This window comes from Phoxinus phoxinus (genome assembly GCF_949152265.1).
Source record: "Phoxinus phoxinus genome assembly, chromosome: 6".
NCBI classification, from domain to species: domain Eukaryota; kingdom Metazoa; phylum Chordata; class Actinopteri; order Cypriniformes; family Leuciscidae; genus Phoxinus; species Phoxinus phoxinus.
Genome location: NC_136881.1, coordinates 42,865,979 through 42,891,550, shown reverse-complemented (window position 1 = coordinate 42,891,550; position 25,572 = coordinate 42,865,979). Strand labels below are relative to the sequence as shown.

At 43.4% G+C, this 25,572-nt stretch overlaps 2 protein-coding genes across 2 annotated transcripts in view; one reads left to right on the top strand and one right to left on the bottom strand.

Annotated features, from left to right (window-relative positions):
* LOC307001029 (deoxynucleoside triphosphate triphosphohydrolase SAMHD1-like) overlaps nt 1-25,572 on the top strand; it is a 138,456-nt gene that overhangs the window by 21,757 nt on the left and 91,127 nt on the right. The gene's annotated exons all lie outside the window — the stretch shown is intronic.
* Nucleotides 13,114-22,733, bottom strand: LOC307001025 (protein NLRC3-like). The gene is given in 6 exon segments (XM_079617120.1): nt 13,114-13,752; nt 13,840-13,886; nt 20,396-20,566; nt 20,651-20,824; nt 20,949-22,253; nt 22,255-22,733. Coding segments are annotated over 6 exon segments (2,640 nt in total). The 5' UTR covers nt 22,662-22,733; the 3' UTR covers nt 13,114-13,216.

The following is a 25,572-nucleotide window of genomic DNA, read 5'->3' as shown; positions in this document are numbered from 1 at the left end:
GGATAACACACCGCTGCTAAGGATAACACACCGCTGCTAAGGATAACACCGCTGCTAAGGATAACACACTGCTGCTAAGGATAACACACTGCTGCTAAGGATAACACACTGCTGCTAAGGATAACACACCGCTGCTAAGGATAACACCGCTGCTAAGGAAAACACCGCTGCTAAGGATAACACCGCTGCTAAGGATAACACACCGCTGTTAAGGATAACACCGCTGCTAAGGATAACACCGCTGCTAAGGATAACACACCGCTGCTAAGGATAACACCGCTGCTAAGGATAACACCGCTGCTAAGGATAACACACTGCTGCTAAGGATAACACACCGCTGCTAAGGATAACACCGCTGCTAAGGATAACACACTGCTGCTAAGGATAACACAGCTGCTAAGGATAACACACCGCTGCTAAGGATAACACACTGCTGCTAAGGATAACACACCGCTGCTAAGGATAACACACTGCTGCTAAGGATAACACACTGCTGCTAAGGATAACACCGCTGCTAAGGATAACACCGCTGCTAAGGATAACACACTGCTGCTAAGGATAACACACTGCTGCTAAGGATAACACTGCTGCTAAGGATAACACACTGCTGCTAAGGATAACACACCGCTGCTAAGGATAACACACTGCTGCTAAGGATAACACCGCTGCTAAGGATAACACACTGCTGCTAAGGATAACACCGCTGCTAAGGATAACACACTGCTGCTAAGGATAACACCGCTGCTAAGGATAACACACTGCTGCTAAGGATAACACCGCTGCTAAGGATAACACACTGCTGCTAAGGATAACACACCACTGCTAAGGATAACACACTGCTGCTAAGGATAACACCGCTGCTAAGGATAACACCGCTGCTAAGGATAACACACTGCTGCTAAGGATAACACACCACTGCTAAGGATAACACACTGCTGCTAAGGATAACACCGCTGCTAAGGATAACACACCGCTGCTAAGGATAACACCGCTGCTAAGGATAACGCACCGCTGCTAAGGATAACACACTGCTGCTAAGGATAACACACCACTGCTAAGGAGAACGCACCGCTGCTAAGGATAACACCGCTGCTAAGGATAACACACCGCTGCTAAGGATAACACACTGCTGCTAAGGATAACACACTGCTGCTAAGGATAACACACTGCTGCTAAGGATAACACCGCTGCTAAGGATAACACTGCTGCTAAGGATAACACACTGCTGCTAAGGATAACACCGCTGCTAAGGATAACACACCGCTGCTAAGGATAACACACTGCTGCTAAGGATAACACCGCTGCTAAGGATAACACTGCTGCTAAGGATAACACACTGCTGCTAAGGATAACACCGCTGCTAAGGATAACACCGCTGCTAAGGATAACACTGCTGCTAAGGATAACACCGCTGCTAAGGATAACACCGCTGCTAAGGATAACACCGCTGCTAAGGATAACACCGCTGCTAAGGATAACACCGCTGCTAAGGATAACACCGCTGCTAAGGATAACACTGCTGCTAAGGATAACACACTGCTGCTAAGGATAACACCGCTGCTAAGGATAACACCGCTGCTAAGGATAACACCGCTGCTAAGGATAACACCGCTGCTAAGGATAACACACTGCTGCTAAGGATAACACACCACTGCTAAGGATAACACACTGCTGCTAAGGATAACACCGCTGCTAAGGATAACACACCGCTGCTAAGGATAACACCGCTGCTAAGGATAACACCGCTGCTAAGGATAACACCGCTGCTAAGGATAACACACCGCTGCTAAGGATAACACACTGCTGCTAAGGATAACACACTGCTGCTAAGGATAACACCGCTGCTAAGGATAACACTGCTGCTAAGGATAACACACTGCTGCTAAGGATAACACCGCTGCTAAGGATAACACACCGCTGCTAAGGATAACACACTGCTGCTAAGGATAACACCGCTGCTAAGGATAACACTGCTGCTAAGGATAACACACTGCTGCTAAGGATAACACACTGCTGCTAAGGATAACACCGCTGCTAAGGATAACACACTGCTGCTAAGGATAACACCGCTGCTAAGGATAACACACTGCTGCTAAGGATAACACACTGCTGCTAAGGATAACACACCGCTGCTAAGGATAACACCGCTGCTAAGGATAACACCGCTGCTAAGGATAACACACTGCTGCTAAGGATAACACCGCTGCTAAGGATAACACCGCTGCTAAGGATAACACACCGCTGCTAAGGATAACACCGCTGCTAAGGATAACACCGCTGCTAAGGATAACACACTGCTGCTAAGGATAACACCGCTGCTAAGGATAACACCGCTGCTAAGGATAACACCGCTGCTAAGGATAACACCGCTGCTAAGGATAACACCGCTGCTAAGGATAACACACTGCTGCTAAGGATAACACCGCTGCTAAGGATAACACACCGCTGCTAAGGATAACACCGCTGCTAAGGATAACACACTGCTGCTAAGGATAACACACTGCTGCTAAGGATAACACACTGCTGCTAAGGATAACACACCGCTGCTAAGGATAACACACTGCTGCTAAGGATAACACCGCTGCTAAGGATAACACACTGCTGCTAAGGATAACACCGCTGCTAAGGATAACACACCGCTGCTAAGGATAACACACCACTGCTAAGGATAACACACCACTGCTAAGGATAACACACTGCTGCTAAGGATAACACACTGCTGCTAAGGATAACACACTGCTGCTAAGGATAACACACTGCTGCTAAGGATAACACACTGCTGCTAAGGATAACACACCGCTGCTAAGGATAACACACTGCTGCTAAGGATAACACCGCTGCTAAGGATAACACACTGCTGCTAAGGATAACACACTGCTGCTAAGGATAACACCGCTGCTAAGGATAACACACTGCTGCTAAGGATAACACACCGCTGCTAAGGATAACACACCACTGCTAAGGATAACACACTGCTGCTAAGGATAACACCGCTGCTAAGGATAACACACCGCTGCTAAGGATAACACACTGCTGCTAAGGATAACACACTGCTGCTAAGGATAACACACTGCTGCTAAGGATAACACACTGCTGCTAAGGATAACACACTGCTGCTAAGGATAACACACTGCTGCTAAGGATAACACACTGCTGCTAAGGATAACACACCGCTGCTAAGGATAACACCGCTGCTAAGGATAACACCGCTGCTAAGGATAACACACTGCTGCTAAGGATAACACTGCTGCTAAGGATAACACACTGCTGCTAAGGATAACACACCGCTGCTAAGGATAACACACTGCTGCTAAGGATAACACCGCTGCTAAGGATAACACACTGCTGCTAAGGATAACACACTGCTGCTAAGGATAACACCGCTGCTAAGGATAACACAGCTGCTAAGGATAACACATTGCTGCTAAGGATAACACACTGCTGCTAAGGATAACACACTGCTGCTAAGGATAACACACTGCTGCTAAGGATAACACCGCTGCTAAGGATAACACACCGCTGCTAAGGATAACACAGCTGCTAAGGATAACACACTGCTGCTAAGGATAACACACTGCTGCTAAGGATAACACACTGCTGCTAAGGATAACACACTGCTGCTAAGGATAACACACTGCTGCTAAGGATAACACCGCTGCTAAGGATAACACCGCTGCTAAGGATAACACACAGCTGCTAAGGATAACACACAGCTGCTAAGGATAACACACAGCTGCTAAGGATAATACACTGCTGCTAAGGATAACACCGCTGCTAAGGATAACACCGCTGCTAAGGATAACACACAGCTGCTAAGGATAACACACAGCTGCTAAGGATAACACACAGCTGCTAAGGATAACACACTGCTGCTAAGGATAACACCGCTGCTAAGGATAACACCGCTGCTAAGGATAACACCGCTGCTAAGGATAACACCGCTGCTAAGGATAACACCGCTGCTAAGGATAACACACCGCTGCTAAGGATAACACCGCTGCTAAGGATAACACACCGCTGCTAAGGATAACACCGCTGCTAAGGATAACACCGCTGCTAAGGATAACACCGCTGCTAAGGATAACACCGCTGCTAAGGATAACACCACTGCTAAGGATAACACACCGCTGCTAAGGATAACACCGCTGCTAAGGATAACACACAGCTGCTAAGGATAACACACAGCTGCTAAGGATAACACACAGCTGCTAAGGATAACACACCGCTGCTAAGGATAACACCGCTGCTAAGGATAACACCGCTGCTAAGGATAACACCGCTGCTAAGGATAACACACCGCTGCTAAGGATAACACCGCTGCTAAGGATAACACACCGCTGCTAAGGATAACACCGCCGCTAAGGATAACACACCGCTGCTAAGGATAACACACCGCTGCTAAGGATAACACACCGCTGCTAAGGATAACACCGCCGCTAAGGATAACACACCGCTGCTAAGGATAACACCGCTGCTAAGGATAACACCGCTGCTAAGGATAACACCGCTGCTAAGGATAACACCGCTGCTAAGGATAACACCGCTGCTAAGGATAACACACCGCTGCTAAGGATAACACACTGCTGCTAAGGATAACACACCGCTGCTAAGGATAACACACCGCTGCTAAGGATAACACACCGCTGCTAAGGATAACACACCGCTGCTAAGGATAACACACCGCTGCTAAGGATAACACACTGCTGCTAAGGATAACACACCGCTGCTAAGGATAACACACCGCTGCTAAGGATAACACACCGCTGCTAAGGATAACACACTGCTGCTAAGGATAACACCGCTGCTAAGGATAACACACCGCTGCTAAGGATAACACCGCTGCTAAGTATAACACACCGCTGCTAAGTATAACACACCGCTGCTAAGGATAACACACCGCCGCTAAGGATAACACACCGCTGCTAAGGATAACACACCGCTGCTAAGGATAACACCGCTGCTAAGGATAACACCGCTGCTAAGGATAACACCGCTGCTAAGGATAACACACCGCTGCTAAGGATAACACACTGCTGCTAAGGATAACACACCGCTGCTAAGGAGAACACACCGCCGCTAAGGATAACACACTGCTGCTAAGGATAACACCGCTGCTAAGGATAACACACTGCTGCTAAGGATAACACCGCTGCTAAGGATAACACACCGCTGCTAAGGATAACACCGCTGCTAAGGATAACACACCGCTGCTAAGGATAACACCGCTGCTAAGGATAACACACCGCTGCTAAGGATAACACACCGCTGCTAAGGATAACACCGCTGCTAAGGATAACACACTGCTGCTAAGGATAACACACCGCTGCTAAGGATAACACCGCTGCTAAGGATAACACACCGCTGCTAAGGATAACACACCGCTGCTAAGGATAACACCGCTGCTAAGGATAACACACCGCTGCTAAGGATAACACACTGCTGCTAAGGATAACACACCGCTGCTAAGGATAACACACCGCTGCTAAGGATAACACACCGCTGCTAAGGATAACACACTGCTGCTAAGGATAACACACTGCTGCTAAGGATAACACACTGCTGCTAAGGATAACACACTGCTGCTAAGGATAACACACTGCTGCTAAGGATAACACACTGCTGCTAAGGATAACACCGCTGCTAAGGATAACACACTGCTGCTAAGGATAACACCGCTGCTAAGGATAACACACCGCTGCTAAGGATAACACACCGCTGCTAAGGATAACACACCGCTGCTAAGGATAACACACCGCTGCTAAGGATAACACCGCTGCTAAGGATAACACACTGCTGCTAAGGATAACACACTGCTGCTAAGGATAACACCGCTGCTAAGGATAACACACTGCTGCTAAGGATAACACCGCTGCTAAGGATAACACACTGCTGCTAAGGATAACACCGCTGCTAAGGATAACACACCGCTGCTAAGGATAACACCGCTGCTAAGGATAACACACTGCTGCTAAGGATAACACCGCTGCTAAGGATAACACACTGCTGCTAAGGATAACACCGCTGCTAAGGATAACACACCGCTGCTAAGGATAACACCGCTGCTAAGGATAACACACCGCTGCTAAGGATAACACACTGCTGCTAAGGATAACACACCGCTGCTAAGGATAACACACTGCTGCTAAGGATAACACACCGCTGCTAAGGATAACACACCGCTGCTAAGGATAACACACTGCTGCTAAGGATAACACACTGCTGCTAAGGATAACACACTGCTGCTAAGGATAACACACTGCTGCTAAGGATAACACACTGCTGCTAAGGATAACACCGCTGCTAAGGATAACACACTGCTGCTAAGGATAACACCGCTGCTAAGGATAACACACCGCTGCTAAGGATAACACACCGCTGCTAAGGATAACACACCGCTGCCATGAAAAACAGAGCGTTGCCATGGACACGGTGTTCTTTAGCGGAAACTATACAATCATTTTTAAATCAATGAACTCCTTTTTAAATCAATATTTTGTGTCAAATTATTGATTTATTTGGTAGGTAGCCATGTAATAAGCGGGATAATGTAGAGCGAGGCGGTTGTTATAGCGAATACAACCCCTTCATGGGGTCGGGATCAGCCTGTTGGGGTTGTATTCGCTATAACAACCGCCTCGCTCTACATTATCCCTTACTTAAATTACAGATCTTCACAGATTTAATGTCTTCTTTTCTCTTCAGTGGATTTCATCTAAGGCTGTGTCTGAAGCAAGGGCGAAATTGTCAATCACACATTGGGGGGGACAGCTGTTGGACTTTTTGTGTTAGCGCATGCACACATTTTTTTTATAAAATAATAATAATAATCAGAGTCCGAATGTTTGTAATTGTATAACACAACAAGGAATTTTATTTCATCGGATCGTCAAACCAACGTATACTCACCCTGTAATGATTACAGCATCGGCATCAATTACAAGCCTGAATTGACAACAAAGCGGCCAGTGATCTCTCTCTTATATTCTTCTATAAACATATAGTGGCTATAAACATTTTGATTAAATTACTGTTACAGGATAACAATATTCTAATATCAAGTCTTGAGCAATGATAGTAAAACAGTTATGTACTAATGAGGGAAAATGCTGTTTATTTTGTACAAATTTAAACAAAAGTAATTTGTCAGTTTAAAAATAAACTCGCTGAAGTGCTCAAGCCACATATTATAATAAATACAGTTTGTAGGCCAATGTAGGCTCATACAGTAGGTCCTATTTTCAAAATGCTGTATTTTAAAAAAATAAATAGGAAGAATATTCCAAAGGGATGAATGGTGAAGTAAGAAAGAACAAATGGCAGGACTCTAAAATAACTTGCCAGATAATAACCCAATTCGGAGAACAGAAACGTGGCCCAAAATGCTAACGTTAGCTGTCAAAACTGGATTTGGTACAATAACGTTACATTTGACAAGCCTGTCACTGACCGCTATCCCAGTTTGCTTTAAAGCCAGGCTACATGCATAACTGTACGTTCACACCGCCGCCGACTTGAGCTTCCAAAGTTACCGGAAGTAATTAATTTTTAATGGAAGCTGGCTTCTCTCAGCTGCAAGGAGCGTCAAATCCACCGGCGTCGCGTTTTGAGCGTCAATCAGAAAGTTGAAAGTAGTTCAATTTTATGGAAATGAGCTATGGCCATGGCTATGACGCGGTTCAGCGGCAAAACGCCAGCAACCAATCGGAATATAGACGTCCTTCGCGCTGGCTGATTCCGGAGAAACATACGATGTAAACTTTCGTTCCAACCAAAACATTAGTTCCGAGAAAAAATTATGAATAGCACAGTTTAACCATCATAGAGTGAAAGAAAGTGTATCATGTGCATGTGTTTGTAAGTCCTGTCAGTTTATCAGGGCGCGCTTGACAGGGCTTATATAAGAACGAGCAGAGAGAGAGAGAGAGAGAGAGAGAGAGAGCACTCACCCGAGCGCTGTCTGCTCTCTCTCTCTCTCTGCTCGCGCATATTAATCAAAATCAATTGATACGATGGTGTCGAGAGAAACACAACTCATTAATGCATTCGTCAGTTTAGGATATCCAACAAGATTTGTCAACACAGAAAACATTTCATCACTGGAGTTTTGTTTCTCTCGACACCATCGTGTCGAGAGCTTGTTTTTTCTGTTTGCTTGTTTTCAATTGCTTGTTTTTTCTGTTTACATTTCATGGTGTGTCACTTCTCTTCTCCCGAATGCTGCTACTTCAGAGCGGCCAAAGCTTCAACAAGCTTCCCCGTACTTTTTGACAATGACAAGCGTCCTTGACAGGGCGGCCAGATCTTTTTTGCAGCTCAAGTCGGTGGCGGTGTGAACGTACAGTTACGTTAGCTAGCTGATACAGTCGAAATAGTCCCTAATTTCCCTAAATTCTACAATTCGAAATTCACCTGGTCGTTATCTAAGGGATTATGTCTGCCAAATACAGGATATTTACCATTCATAGATATGTGCCAAATGTCTGTCAGATTTCACGCTCCTAACTCTTCTTCTGTTTGTTTTTTCCTAAACTCAATGACGGTGCACGAGCTACTAAAGGTATAGGGAAAACATGACATGTAATTCAGGAGAAATAGGTTTTTGTTAATGTATAGTACATTGATCTGTATAGTACATTAACAAAAACCTATTTCTCCTGAAATCCATGTCATGTTTTCCCTATACCTTTAGTAGCTCGTGCACCGTCATTGAGTTTAAGAAAAACCAAACAGAAGAAGAGTTAGGAGTGCAAAATCTGTAAGTAGCCTAAGGCCAGTCGAAAGGATTTGGGAAATGGACCGGCCGGGATTTTATAATTTCGGAGCTGGAAAGAAAGACGTATTTGCAATCACATCGATATTGCCCGCACAATCAATCATACAGTATGATCAAATATTGGGGGGAACAAATTGTCCTTATTTGAATATTGGGGGGGGGGGGGGGGGGTAATTGTATCCCCCTGTCCCCCCATACAATTACGCCTATGGTCTGAAGTCAGTTGTAGCTCTTGTGTTTCTGCTCGTCTCTGTTTCTGTTCTCTTCTTTCCTTCAGTGATTCTGCTTGTTAACAGGCTTATTAATGCTGAAATAACTCCATATTTAATATACACAAACTTTGTGGCTCAGATAAGGTCCAGTTCTGGCTTATTTCTTTGCTCTTGGCTGACATGTGGCATTGCTATGGCCTGCTTGTGGCCAACACTCTCCAATATTTAGAATGTGGACTGCAGTACCCATTTCAACCACTAACTGTCAATCTCACATACTGCACCTTTAACCAAAACTTGCATCAAAGTATAATTATACAGATTAAAAATCTCATGTAAGGAAGAAAAGCAAAACAAGAAGAAGAAAAAAATAGAAGCTCGTTTTTAGGACTACGTGGTTTAATGGAAGAATAAGTTTTGCACTTATCAAAATATGCTGCCGTTTAAATATCCAGTTATAACAGGTTTAAAGCCTTGGAATATATCTTGTCCTCTTTTACTTTCACTTCTAGCCATTTGAAAAGCAATCATACTCCATCTAGTGGTGCAGAGCATCATCACATTCTCAAAGCAGTGTTGCTTAGATCACTGGTTCCCAAACCTGTCCTGAAGGACCCACAACACTGCATGTTTTTTTTTGTCTCCCTAATCAAACACACCTGATTCAACTCATCAGCTCATTAACCCAATGAGCTGATCAGTTGAATCAGGTGTGTTTGATTAGGGAGACAAAGAAAACATGCAGTGTTGTGGGTCCTTCAGGACAGGTTTGGGAACCACTGGCTTAGATGGTTTAGGACTTTAGGTGATTGAATGTTGCATGTTAAGGGTGTCCAGTAGGGGGCGGTGGGCACTGTGTTTGTGGGCTGTAGCACTGTTAGAAGCAGAGAAGAACGCGCAGTGTGGAGGTGCTTGTGTGTGTATTGCTGGCTAACCCCCAATTTCCACCAGATGCGTTACGGCTGCGTTACGGCTCCGGCACGGCGGCGGAGTCAATCGGTTTCCATTAAAGTCAATGTGTGTGTTTCCACTGAATGCAGAACAGCTGCGTTCCGACTCCGGCGATCCGCAGGCCTCCGGATCAGATACGCAGAGCTTCTATTTTTGCCGGATGCCGCAGAGCTCCGCAGCACTACAGGGCAGAGTGCGCAGGACAGGAAGTCCAGAAAAAAACAGAATAAACCAAAACAAAATAAAAGATCCGTTTAATTTTCAAAATAAAATACACCATGATCATGGCGGATCATATGATGATCATGGCGGAAAACTGTTCCTGGTTTGGTGGTTCTGTTTATCGAAACTACATATCGCGCGATCACACGTGAATTAGCGAGATCTCATGGGTCCTCGGCCGCAGCCGCTACGCAACAAATCCGGACCTGGTGGGTATTGACGGAACACGAGCTGTCACGCAGCTGAGCCGTTCCGCAGCCGTTCCGCATCTAGTGGAAATTGGGGGTAAAGAGATGAGTCCTAATAAAGAGAGGCCATCCAGAAGTTTCCGTTTTCTCTGAGTTTTTCCTTGGTAGGCTATCTACGATACAACAGAATACATTAGTGAAATGACATTGTTGATGTTTTTGGTCTTGCTGTTATTGCTGCTGTTAATTATAGCTACTGTAGAGTACGTAACTTGCTACTGATACACACACGACACGCTGAGTGACATTGAAGATTGACAATACATGCCAAGTATACATCAAGCAAAATACCCTCAACATGGAGAAACAAGGGAGATGTGTCTGATCACTTAGTAAAGTAGCACACATTTATAAACACACATTTGAGAATGTGGACCACACACTGCAGGACAACAAACACGCACAACTTACTTTGTGCTAGAGGTTTCATCACAAAACTATCAATACTATCATTATTGCTAGACAAATCTGTGACAACCCTTATGGAAAGAAAATATAATTCTGTATATTTATGATCAATATAAAGCATGCTTGAGAAGTTTAAGGGAATCAGTTTCCACACCCTGTAAAAAATACTGAAAACTCACATTAAAAAGTTTGTGTTATATAATAAATATATCACATATTTGTCAATATATGAAAAGTGGCTATTCCCTTTGTATTATTCAATTTATTGTAAAATTATTGCATATTTTTTTCTAAATATTTAAAACATTTAATATATTGATCATACATCTATTTTCTTTCCATAAGTAAACATCTCTATGAATTCAGCAAATTCTTCCTTTTATAAGAAACAGATGAAGCGGGATGCATTTACCAAAAGCATTGTTGGCAAACTATGATCGCACATTCTGTTAAGGGAACTTGCGACCGTACTCGTCTTTGGAAAACGCGTCCCAGAACAGCAGATCATACCTCATGAACATAAACACCCTCCATCTTCATCTCTTCCTCAGTCACTCTTATGGCACTGTAAATTTAATCAATCATTTCATCCACATTATCATACTAGATAACTGAACTCCAAGAACTGATGAAGTATATAGATGTATGATATGATGCATGGATTGATTTCTCGGTTTGTGTTCAACAGCGGTTTTACATGTTTGTTTCATGAGGTCACAGTTCCAGCACATTGACTGAAGCCTCCAGCCTCTCCTGCTGAAAACATGACACAACTACACACGTATTAATCTAATGAGAACCTGCAGCTCACATGTACAAACACAAGTGATGACAGGCTCCATATGTAGAGTATATACACAGGAGTATATGAATGTGCGTGTGTGTGTGTGTGTGCGCATGTCGTAGCTGGGATGAAATATGTCGTCTGGTTAGGTGACACTTGATGAACCAAGAAACGACCTTAATCTGGATCTCTCACCCTGAATTAAAAAAATATATACATAAAGAAGCAATGTGACAGACAGAGAATGTGATTCTGTGCAAAGATATATTGAAGAAAACCAGTAACTAACACAGTGCAGCTGTTACATTAAAGATACATTTTAACCTGATCTGACAATTTAAAGTTATTTTCAATGCAGCAACCTAATAAAGTCAGATTGATTCAGTCACATCAAATAGATAATCTCACATTAAGTACAAAAAAACAATACAAATACAACCAATGCAAAATTGAGAAAAATTAGAGAATAATTACAAGTTACCATATAGTCGCCCATGGTTGCCCAAAAGTGCATTTACATTTATGCATTTGGCAGACACTTTTATCCAAAATATATACATATAGATATACATATATTGGTAATATGTATATATATATATATATATATCATATATACATATAGTATACAGCATTTATCTTAATATTAATATTTACTTAATTATTTCTTAATACATTCATATTAACAACATTTCAACATTTACTAATAAATTATTAAAATCAAAGGTTGTTAACATGAATTAATGCACAGTGAACTAACATGAACAAACAATTAACAGCTTTATTTTTATTAACTAACATCAACAAACATAAATACTGTAAAAAATGTATTGCTCGTTCATGTTAGTTAATATATTAAGTAAGGGATAATGTACATCCAGCCAGTTGTTATCTGAGAATAAACCCCCAATGTGAAGCAGAGTCTTACATTAGCCTTAAGGGGGTTTATTCTGAGATAACAACTGGCTGGATATACATTATTCCACTTATTACACAGCTACTTGCCAAGTAAGTATATAATTAGAGAAAATATTGATCTGAGTCTAAATATTTTATTAGCTTTTTAAATGCAAAGCTTCTGCAGAGAGAGCAGTTGTAGTGCGGCAAGTTCAAACTAGACGGACATTTAAAGGAACACTCCACCGTTTTTTCATATTAAACTATGTTATTCCCGTAACTGAAACTAGTTGATAAATACCTCTCTCGTCTCAGTGCTGCACTCAATCGCTCTGGCGCGCTGCGACACTTTGATAGCACTTAGCTTAGCCCAGTTCATTCATTAGGATCCAAACAGAGATGAAGTTAAAAACGAGCAAACACCTCCACGTTTTCCCCATTTAAATACAGCTACACAATAGTTACACAACCAAATATGGTGACACAAAATAAAACGTGGCGCTTTTCTAAGCGGGTAAAATGCATAACTATAATGTATGCCGGAATAGCACTTGCAGCACTTTGACTCGGCGCAGTAATATCATCACTCAAGATGATCATCCTGCCAAAATTGTCAAAGTTCAACACGGATTGATTAATGGGTTAATCACTTGAATAGGGAGAGCAAAAAATAAATGTTTATCCCATTGTTTCTGATGTCTCTGTGGTTCCTCAAAGGAGGTTGTTAAATCTGACACAGAGACACTGCGGAATCATTGTAAAAACCAAATCCAGCATAGAGGGGTTCAGTGAATGTGGTGTTGAATGTGTGTAAGTGTGTGAGTGTGTGTGTGTCAGAGACGCTGTAGAAAGACAGAGTGCCGGCCGGCACGTCCAGATACACCCCTACTCTATTAGATAAAGATGAAGAGGGTGGAATGTTTGTGCTGTTAGCCTTATTATTGTGCCAGGAAGAGTAAGTCATATCACAACAGTAAAGGTTCCAGGACCTTTCATTCAGTCCAAACCGACAGTCAATCCCACCTTTCCTGTTGATTTCTTTATATGCCACTGCTATATGACCCCATCCTCTCAATTCAACCTCCCAGTAACAGCGTCCAGTCAGACTCTCTCCACACAGAACCTGTTCATAGTTCTCAAATCTCTCTGGATGATCAGGATATGGCTGATGATCTTTCACACATATTGCTCTTCTGTTGTCCTCAGACAGAATGAGATGAGTGTTTGCTGTGTTTGGATCCAGGGTGAGATCACAGGCATCTGAATACAATGGAGATCTATGACATAGGTTCTTAACTCTTTCCCTCGAGATCTTTTTCTGCAGAGTTTATGTGTGTGTGTACTTACATTTTCTCAGTCCTGGCGTGATCCTGAAATGTCCTCCATGATCCAAACTGGATAGATAGATAGACAAAAACATAAAATGCAGTTCAATGTATTCTTAATCTGTAATTCTGTAATGAGCAATGCATCATCTACAGGGCATTGAAGGTACTATATCTTGTGTGCTTTGCCCTTACTCACCAAAACTTGTCAACAAATCTACTTTATGCGGATGTTAGTGCATTAGCAGGATGCTAAATCACAGGCGTTTCATTAATAAGATGGCTGACCAACACGTCCAGTGCAAGTAGGCTTTGACTATTTAATTTTACCCAGCATTATTTTATTTATCCTTTAAATTGAAGAGTCTTTTTTGAAGGAAATTGGTTTACTTATGCCCTTTTTGAGCACATAACCCCATATATTGGCACCGGCCATTACATATTTAAAACAGTAATATCCTATTCTAAACCTAAACCAATCTTGACATCCATTCAATTGTTTTAGAAAAAGAGGTCTGAAAATGTTTTAAATATAAATAAAAAAATAATATATTCACCATTTGTGATGTGGCAGCGAGCTATAATGCACATACGTGTTCTTTTTATGTTTCTTAGAGGTTGAATTCATTTCAAAATCTGCCAAACTTCCAATACTACTTCTGAATAGGATGTCTACTTCAAAAAAATTATGAAAATTGTAAAAACAATGGTTCAGATCACTCAAACAACATATGTGATGCGATCTGGGAAAACCCACCACATGGTAAAATGTGACATATTACAGGTTTTGATACCATATTAAAGCTGTTTTAAAGCCCTTTCCAAATCTGTTTTTGTCTGTTTGTCTGTAACAAAAGTTATGGTCATCTGAAGTCGGCTGATCGCTATGATTTTTTAGAAACGGAATTTTGAGAAAAACTGATTTAATAAACTGTCCGTCCTTCTAGCGGGACAACATGGCGCTCTTTTTTTTATTGCCTTTTTTTCATATTACATATTTTAGTAGTGAACATAGATTAGGTATCATTCGAAAACTTATGAACTCAAAATTCATCCTGTGAAAACCGTTTTGAAATTGGACGATTGAGAGGCGAGCAAGATCTTTTAAGCAAGCAGCTTCTTCAGACTCCGTTGTTCTCTTGTGCTCCGCATCACACAATAACGTTGGATAAAAAAAAAAACTAAAAAAAAACTTGCGTGCCGTTGTAGTTTACACAGGACTGGCGGGACCTTTCTGGTATGTGGTTTATTTTGATCGGTGAACTGTCTTTGTAGTGTTAAGAGAAGGAGAGCTGTGCGCGATTAAGTTTTTGTGCACCTCCGGTCCGCCGTGCGTGTTCTTAAAGGGGTCATGACATGTTTTTTTTTATTTTATTATTATGTTCCCTTAGGTGCAAATATAGTATTACTATAGTTTTTTTTACAAAAAACTTTTAAAATGTAGTGATTTATGACCTTTTCCCACCCTGTTTTTCATCCTCTGATTCAAACAGTCTGTTTTGGGGGTGTTTCCCCTTTAAGAGTTCAGTGTTAACGCCCACTGTTATGATTGGCTAACGTCAATGCCTATGCATCAATTATTAACGCCCCCAGCCAGAACCTGTGCGGATTCGGCGCAACTGTTTAATAGCAGCTGATGCATGTGAAGCGATGGCTCTTGCAATGATAAAACCTTATTATGTTTGAGCCGGAATCAGAGGAAAATGAACGATCACCACAACAACGAAGACTGGATCAGCCCGTGTCCACATGGAAAGTGAAACTATTTTGAATTAATAAAAAAAAATTAACCCGAGACACTTGAAAACGGATTATTGTTACATAATTTTCCTATAGCTTAATTTGCTAACAGTTTAACATTATTTAACTAATTCCAATGAAATGATAGGGTGTACCACGGACAAAAATGCATGCATTTGAATATGCAGCATTGATAAAGGCAACATTTTTAATTTTCTATCACATGTAGGCCTACTAGAAAGGCGACATATTTTCAAGATTCTCTTATACAAATGTGTTTATATTAGCCATGGTAAAAAGTAAGTTTGCGTCGTCGTTGTTGAGCCCAGAATATTCGGCACGGACTTGTCTTTGAGCAACAGTTTTCTGGCAAAGCCAAGCATCATATTGGGATTTTTTCCTCAAAACAGTCATCCTTCAAATGTATAGAACACTGTCGTGACTGGGACGTCCGAAAAAAATAAAGTGCATCCATTTTTCCCTGACGACTGGATCTTTCAGCGTATTTAAAAAACTTTTTAGTTTAAAGTTTTAAATACATTACTTACAGTTTGCGTCGTCGATGTTGAGCCAAGAATAGTCGGCACGGACTTATCTTTGAGCAACAGTTTTCTGGCAAAGCTCAAAACAGTCATCCACACGCTTAAACTAACACTGCCGTGACTGAGACGTCCGCAAAAAATAAAGTGCATCCATTTTTCCCTGACGACTGGATCTTTCGCAGCGTATTCAAAGATGTTGTTTGTCCACAGCCAGGAACAGCACATCTGCGGCATCGTCATTTCCCTGTACACAGACCCACTCGCTGTCCGTCGACTGAACACTTGTGGGGCGCGCGGGCGCGACAGTGATACGAAATGAGCGTAGTTGTCTTGCGCTTTAAGCGTAACTGTCTTCTGCTGGAGGCGGTCATTATGCAAATGCTGGTACGTCACTTCGTACCGTGACGTCACTTCTTACCATGGATCCAGAACGAGCTGTATTTAGAGCTTGATTAAATAAATGATTCGTTTATAATGGGGAGGACGTCTTAAGCTATGAAACTTGCAGGACGTTTTAATGGTACAAAGACCTCTTATATACCAAAAGATCAAGGCAAATTTGGTTTCTCATGTCATGACCCCTTTAAAGAGAAAGACACAGTCTTTTCAGCTTGCCACTATAAATCGCCATTTTTCTGCACTAAACTAGCGAATTTTCCTAAGATATATTCAGAGATGATAGACAAGATGTTATAGAATAATAATTTAATGAAAACCCAATTTTGACAAAAAAAAATGACATTCGATCTATTTTTAGAACTTACTGAAAACGTGCCAGCGCCGACATCCGACGGGTTTTCCCAGATCGCATCACATATGGAAATGGAGGCACCCTTATATGGGCAATAATGTCAACTAGTGAAAAAGTTTGGTACTGCGCCCAAACAAAATCTTACTGAAAGCTTATTTTTTGAGATATCAACCTAAAATTTGAAACACAACTTGTTCAGATTTTTGCCTTTGATTTTCTTGCAGTTTTAGAGTGCACCAGGTTTTGAAAATATATATTTTATATAAAATATGAATAATTAAATTTGTAACGTTGTACATTTTCATAAACTCAAACTTCTATAACTTTTTGTAACTTGTCTGTAGATGTTTAAGAGGCTGCTGTGTCGGCTGTTGTGTGAATTATTGCGATATTGAGGCGTTTCGACTTTAGAAAATAAACATGTGATTGCTCTCCTTTACACATCAACTCTTTCTTGTTTTTCACTTTCTCTTAAGTGTTGAGGACTTGTGCATCTTTGAGGCTACATTCAGTAAGAGTAAAATACTTAAGTACTGTTAAAATATTAAAGACTTCTACTCAAGTGGTATTAAAATTGCTAACTAGTAATTTTTCGCTGTAAATTCCCTTACGGAAGAAAAATATATTTCCATAAATGTATGATCAATATGTTATATAGTGTAAATACACTGAAAAAATATATGAAAAAATATATTGCGTTTATATAATGTTTTATATATTACAATATATAAGGAATTGCCGATATTCATATATTGAAAAATGTAGTGTAAATATATTGTAAATACATTTTTCAATATATTTAAAGTGGTAATTCCTTAATAAATAACACACTATATTATTTCATATTTTAGGACAAGTTCATGTCAAGTTAAGGCTCACAACCTGGGTTATGAGTTTCTACATGAGTGTTATTCACTTACAGTGCTATGCATAAGTTTAGACACCCATGCTAAAGTTGCCTAAAAAGAGGAATAAAAAATCATATTTTGGAAATTGAACTTAATGCCTTAATTTAAAAAATGAGGAAAACTCCAACCTTTAAGGACACCAATTTTCTTTGTGAATGAATAATGTATCGTAAATATATAAATGTTCTTCCTTAAAATACAGGGTGCAGAAGTTTGGACACCCCTATGTTAAATTCCCATAGAGGCAGGCAGATTTTTATTTTTAAAGGCCAGTTACTTCATGGATCCAGGATACTCTGCATCCTGATAAAGTTCCCTTGGCCTTTGGGATTAAAATAGCCCCACATCATCACACACCCTTCACCATACCTGGAGATTGGCATGGAGTACTTTCCATAAGATCATCTCTCAATGCAAATCAAACCAGCTATTAGGCTAACTGAAATAAAACCATGCCAATCTCCAGGTATGGTGAAGGGTGTGTGATGATGTGGGGCTATTTTAATCCCAAAGGCCAAGGGAACTTTATCAGGATGCAGAGTATCCTGGATCCATGAAGTAACTGGCCTTTAAAAATAAAAATCTGCCTGCCTCTATGGGGATTTAACATAGGGGTGTCCAGACTTATGCACCCTGTATTTTTAGGAAGAACATTTATTTTTTTACGATACATTATTCATTCACAAAGAAAATTGGTGTCCTTAAAGGTTGGAGTTTTCCTCATTTTTTAAATTAAGGCATTAAGATAAATTTCCAAAATATGATTTTTTATTCCTCTTTTTAGTCAACTTTAGCATGGGTGTCTAAACTTATGCATAGCACTGTATAATTTCTCTCTGATTTTAGGGATAAGTTATAGCTAGGGTTTTAATTAAAGGTAGGGATAAGATAATGACTGTGTTCAGATGGGAATGTTGTTCCAGGATCAACAAAATATGCTGATACAGGAACATATTTTAATGTGCTAAAGCCAGGGCTCAACATAAAAAAAATCCCCACTGGCCCCCGGGGCCAGTAGATCAGAGTTTTGCTGGCCCCTTCTATATTTTTACTGTCCCTGAAAGAAATATAAGGAAAAGCATGGGAAACCATTTCTGGCATATCAGAATGGGTGCTGAACATAATAAAACGAGGTTACTCGCTGCAGTTTGCTCGCAGACCGAGTACCAAAAAGGTACTTTGGTCTCGACTGAGACCAAAAAGTGGCCCTGGACTTTCTGACCCACAGCAGCCTACCACATCACATCATAACACATTGGCTCATTAATGTGCAGAATAATTTTTAACACTACTTATAGCATAAAAATATTACACAATACAAAAATAAATGCTATTTAAACATTTATTTTAAATAACACAACACATATTAGATAATATTTGTAAAACAAAGGGAAACAAAGACACACAACAATATTAAGACACACAACAATATTAATATAAAACTATCAAGACATTAACATTTTGCATTAACATGAATCCTCATGGCATAGGCTACTATTAGGCTATCATGTGATATTAAACTTGCTTCTTTTCTTCCAGCTTTTCATCCATAGACAATTATTTGTAATTATCTGCTCAGATAAATTTGCAGTAACGGATCAATATCTCTCTCTCTCTCGCTGTAAAATTAAACGTGAAAGGGCGCGTGTTTCAAGATACTCAACAGGGAGGGAGGGCAATATAATACACTCACATGCACACAAAACACATTCCTTGTCTGCCGCGCCCGTGCGATCGATTCACTCAGCAATTTGCGTAGAAAATAAATGTAATATTATGATTTCCGTCATTTTTAAAATATATTCGTGTAGCCTTCCGAGTGGGCCGGCCCACATTGGCCAGTCCGCCCCTACGGTGAAAAGCGAAGTATCACATCTACTTGGCGCCGAAATAGCGAAACTGCTGGGAAAAGGGGCTATAAAGACCGTTCCTCTAACGCAGAGCGAGTCGGGCTTTTACAGACGCTACTTTCTCGTCCCCAAAAAGGGTGACTCATCAGACTCATCCTAGACCTCAGACGTTTGAACAAGCGTTTATGAAATGCTCGTTCAAATTGCTGACAACCAATCCTCGCGCAAATTCGCCCGTGAGATTGCATGGTTTATCTCAGTGGATCTGAAAGACGCTTACTTTCAGATACAGATAGCATCCCGTCACAGGCCATTCTTGATATTCGCCTCCGAGGGTCGAGCTTATAAGCACAATGTCCTGACGTTCGGTCTGTCCCTAGCACCTCGCAGGCTCGCACGTTCACGAAGTGCATGGACACGGCGCGCGCGCGCTCGCCCCCCAACAACGGAGTATGCGAATACTGAACTACATCGACGATTGGTTGATTTTAGCTCAATCAGAGGCAGAGCTTATTATTCACAGCCGGAATATTAAATAACCTGAAGTAACATTGACACTCTTCGCGCCACTGTGTGTGACGAATTGCGGTTTGTTTTGCTGATGGCCAGTCACTGGCCCGCACGGGCCAGTGACTGGCCAATCAGCTAGCCCGACATACTCTTTTACTGGCCGCGGGCCATTGCTTATGTCGAGCCTTGGCTAAAGCACAGCAGCCACACCATTACACCCCTCTTGATGATCCCAATTTCATCCTAAGTACACTTAAGTCAAAATCTTTCCACATACCTGAGTATCTGCATTGAGCAGTTTGGATCCTTTAGTTTGTTAAGCAGCTGGACTCCTGATTGTCCTGGGTGATTGTAGCTCAGATCCAGTTCTCTCAGGTGTGAGGGGTTTGAACTCAGAGCTGAAGCCACATAACCACAGCCTTCCTCTGTCACCATACAGCCAGACAACCTACAGACACACATAACCGTAAACATCAATCGTTTTAAAGTATGGAACAATAACTATTAAATAATCAACACATTGATCTCAAACCTCAGTATCTGCAGCTGGCAGTTTGTACTGTTCAGTCCATCCGACAGCAGCTTCAATCCTGAATCCCGCAGGTCATTGTTACTCAGATCCAGCTCTCTCAGGACACAGTAAGAGGATTTTAGAGCAGATGACACAATTTCACAATCCTGAGCAGAGAGATTACAGCCAACAAGACTGAAAGAGAACAGAATATATCAATAACTGGCATTACAATAATATCAGCTTCATTCTTGTAAAACAAGTAAATTACTTTATATGATTACATAGTAAGTCATGATATTATTAAAATAAAACTCACACAGCTTTAGTGCAGTTGATCACAGCTGGTATTAGTCTTCTTCTACCCTCATCAGATGTGTTGTATTTCTTGAGGTCCAGCTCATCCAGCACCTCCTCCGACATCTGAAGCATGTAGGCGATTGTTGAGCAGTGAGCAGAAGAGAGTTTCTCTTTTGAGTGTTTGTCTGATTTCACAAACTCCTGAATCTCTCTGGACAGAGTCTGGTCTTTCACTTCCAGCAGACAGAGGAACAGATTGATGGATCTTTCAGCAGAAAATCCATGTCCATCTTTGATCTTCTCTTTAATGTACTGTGTGGTTCTTCTGATGCTCTCTGAGCTGTTCTCTGTGTGTGTCAGTAGATCCTGTAAGAGTCTCTGATTGGACTCCAGTGAGACGCCCAGCAGGAACCGCAGGAACAGATCCAACTGTCCATTCTCACTCTCAAGGGCTTTATTGATTATTTCCCTATGCAGATTATGCACTACATCAAAAAACTGCAATGTGTCGACACTTTTCATTACATAATGGTAAAACAAATAGAAAGCAGCAAGAAACTCCTGGATGCTCAGATGAATAAAGCTGTAGACTTTCCTCTGATGAATCACAGATTCCTCCTTAAATATCTCAGTGCAAATCTCAGAATACACTGAGGCGTCAGTGATGTCTATGCCGCTCTCTCTCAGGTCCTCCTCATAGAACATCACATTGCCCTTCATCAGCTGTTTGAAAGCCACTTCAGCAAGTTTCACAATCACTTCTCTGTTGGACTGCAGGAGTTTCTCTGGATCTCTCTCTTCATACTTCTGATTCCTCGTGTTGATCTGAATCAGCAGGAAGTGGATGTACATCTCAGTCAGAGTTTGAGGGATTTCTGCACTTAGATCTTCTTTCAGGAGCTTCTGAAGCACAGTGGATGAGATCCAGCAGAAGACGGGTATGTGGCACATGATGTGGAGGCTTCTTGCTCTTCTGATGTGTGAGATGATTCTGCTGGCTTGATCCTCGTCACTGATTCTCTTCCTGAAATATTCCTCCTTCTGAGACTCATTGAATCCATGAATTTCTGTCTGACGGTTGATGTATTTGGAGGGGATCTGATTGGCTGCTGCTGGTCTGGAGGTGATCCAGATGAGAGCAGAGGGAAGCAGATCTCCTTGCATGAGGTTTAACATCAACACACCCACTGATGAAGTCTCAGTCGCATCAGAAACATTCTGATCGTCTGAAAACATCAGTGTCAATCTGCTTTCATCCAGACCATCAAAGATGAACACAACTTTACACTCCTCATAAATCTTTGAGTCCAGATCTTGAAGTTCTGTGAAGACTGCACTCATGATCTCGGATCAAGTTCAGCTCTCGAAATGGAAGCACAAACATGAAATCTACATCCTGATTGGCTTTCCCCTCGGCCCAGTCCAGAATGAACTTCTGCACAGAGACGGTTTTCCCGATTCCAGCGATGCCTTTAGTAAGAACAGTCTTGATTTGCTCTTTCTCCACACATCCTGGTTCAGGAGAGGCTTTAAATATGTCATTGCAGTAGATTGGAGTGTCTTGTGAGTGTTGTGTTCTGGCGGTTTTCTCCATCTGTAAAACCTCATGTTCTTCATTCACTCCTTCTCTCTCTCCCTCTATGATGTAGAGCTGTGTGTAGATCCTGTTCAGGAGGGTTTGATTCTCTTGGAGTTTGTTTCCCTCAAATAATCTCTCATACTTGTTCTTCATGCTGGTTTTGTGGTAGTCTTTGACTCTCTGCAGGTCTCCAGTCTCCAGTGTGTGTGTCTGCAGGACTGCTTCAGTTTTTTTCTGACTGATAAGAGTCTGATAGTGGGATGAAGAGGATGGCACAGATTTGATCAGCTTATGCATCTTCCTCCTGCTCAAAAAAAGAGCAGCAAAAAGGACAATTGCAGTGGTTACAATGACCATCAGAAATATCATCAATATATCAGTTACTGGATATGTGTCCCTTTTCGAGTTGCACCCTTGTGCAGTGCATATGTTGCATAATACATTTTTGGATTACATTTGGTGTTATTTCATTGATTTTCTTAAATGATTTTAAATTATCTTATTTTTCTGAGATGCACAACACTGAATTCAATGGGTTGCCTGATGGATCTGTTACTCTTCAGAGACACAGCGCTGGGTTCTGGAGACTCTGTGTCACGATCCACACTCACAGAGACATAGAAGATCCAATGATGCAGTATAGTATTTATTAAGGGAAATCCGTACTCAAAACATAGTCCAGGCAGGGGTCAATATCCGTATAAACAATCCAAGAAAACAAGAAACAAAGAACAGACCTTAGAAGTGGTGTGATAAACGACAAGGACTCCATGACAAACACTAACACAGACAGGGTTATATACACACAAAGCTAACAAGGTGACGGGAAACAGCTGTGTGCAGTGATCAGGTGAGTGGCAGAACAGAATGCTGGGAAATGTAGTTAACCGTGAATGACACCGTGGAAACGAGGACCTCTAGTGATAAACCCAGGGAACCACCAGACACTGTGACATAACCTCCCCTCTACGGAGCGGCTACCAGACGCTCCAAGACCACAAGAAACAAACAAAACAAGAGTCCAGGCAGGAGGAGGAAAGGTGGAAGATCAGGGGGTGGGATGGGGGACCAGGTCCATGGAGGGGAACAGGAACAAGGGGGAACGGCTTAAGCGCCGGCCAGGGCGAAACAGACAATCCATCGGGCGGCCAGGGCGAAGCAGACAGTCCATCGGGTGGCCAGGGCGGAGACGACCCCTCGGGCGGCCACGGCGGTGAAGACCCCTCGGGCGGCCACGGCGGTGAAGACCCCTCGGGCGGCCACGGCGGTGAAGACCCCTCGGGCGGCCACGGCGGTGAAGACCCCTCGGGCGGCCACGGCGGTGAAGACCCCTCGGGCGGCCACGGCGGTGAAGACCCCTCGGGCGGCCACGGCGGTGAAGACCCCTCGGGCGGCCACGGCGGAGACGACCAGGGTGAAGCCGACCACTCGGGCGGCCACGGCGGAGACGACCAGGGTGAAGCCGACCACTCGGGCGGCCATGGCGGTGAAGACCAAGGCGGAACAGAGACAGACCCTGGCTCAGGAACAGTCACAGACACCACCGGCTCAGGAACAGTCACAGACACCACCGGCTCAGGAACAGTCACAGACACCACCAGCTCAGGAACTGCAACAGCAACAGACACCACCGGCTCAGGAACTGCAACAGCAACAGACACCACCGGCTCAGGAACTGCAACAGCAACAGACACCACCGGCTCAGGAACTGCAACAGCAACAGACACCACCGGCTCAGGAACTGCAACAGCAACAGACACCACCGGCTCAGGAACTGCAACAGCAACAGACACCACCGGCTCAGGAACTGCAACAGCAACAGACACCACCGGCTCAGGAACTGCAACAGCAACAGACACCACCGGCTCAGGAACTGCAACAGACACCACCGGCTCAGGAACTGCAACAGACACCACCGGCTCAGGAACTGCAACAGACACCACCGGCTCAGGAACTGCAACAGACACCACCGGCTCAGGAACTGCAACAGACACCACCGGCTCAGGAACTGCAACAGACACCACCGGCTCAGGAACTGCAACAGACACCACCGGCTCAGGAACTGCAACAGACACCACCGGCTCAGGAACTGCAACAGACACCACCGGCTCAGGAACTGCAACAGACACCACCGGCTCAGGAACTGCAACAGACACCACCGGCTCAGGAACTGCAACAGACACCACCGGCTCAGGAACTGCAACAGACACCACCGGCTCAGGAACTGCAACAGACACCACCGGCTCAGGAACTGCAACAGACACCACCGGCTCAGGAACTGCAACAGACACCACCGGCTCAGGAACTGCAACAGACACCACCGGCTCAGGAACAGCAACAGACACCACCGGCTCAGGAACAGGCTCGGGGGGCGTGACGCTCAGCTCAGGCTCGGCGGGCGTGACGTGAAGCTCAGGCTCGGCGGGCGTGACGTGAAGCTCAGATTTGGCAGACGTGTGCTTCCTCCATGCATGCAGAACCGCTACTGTGTAAAAGAGGAACACTGCCCTCTTTGCTGTGGCCGGACTGATGGTGGGCAGTTCCGAGACGACAGCGGGCTGCACGGGAACGACCTCCGGGACAACAGCGGACTGCACAGGGACGACAGCGGGCTGCACGGGCACGGCCTCCTGGATGACAGCGGACTGCACGGGGACGACAGCGGGCTGCACGGGCACGGCCTCTGGGACGACAGCGGGCTGCACAGGAACGGCCTCTGGGACGTCAGCGGGCTGTACGGGGACGACCTCCAGGATGACAGCAGGATGCACGGGGACGACCTCCGGGACCACCGGACTCGGGACCACCGGACTCGGGACCACCGGACTCGGGACCACCGGACTCGGGACCACCGGACTCGGGACCACCGGAACAGTCACGGAGGAAGTCTTCCTTCTCCTCCTCCGTTTCGGTACCACCGGAACTGGAACCACCGAAACCAGCGGGGAAGGACGCTCGGGACTGAATATCACCGGCCCATGGTCAGAGAATGATCGCAACGGAGAATGCTGTCGGTGCTCACCTCTAGTCTCTCCTGCCCTACGACCTCCACGGGTCCCAGAAA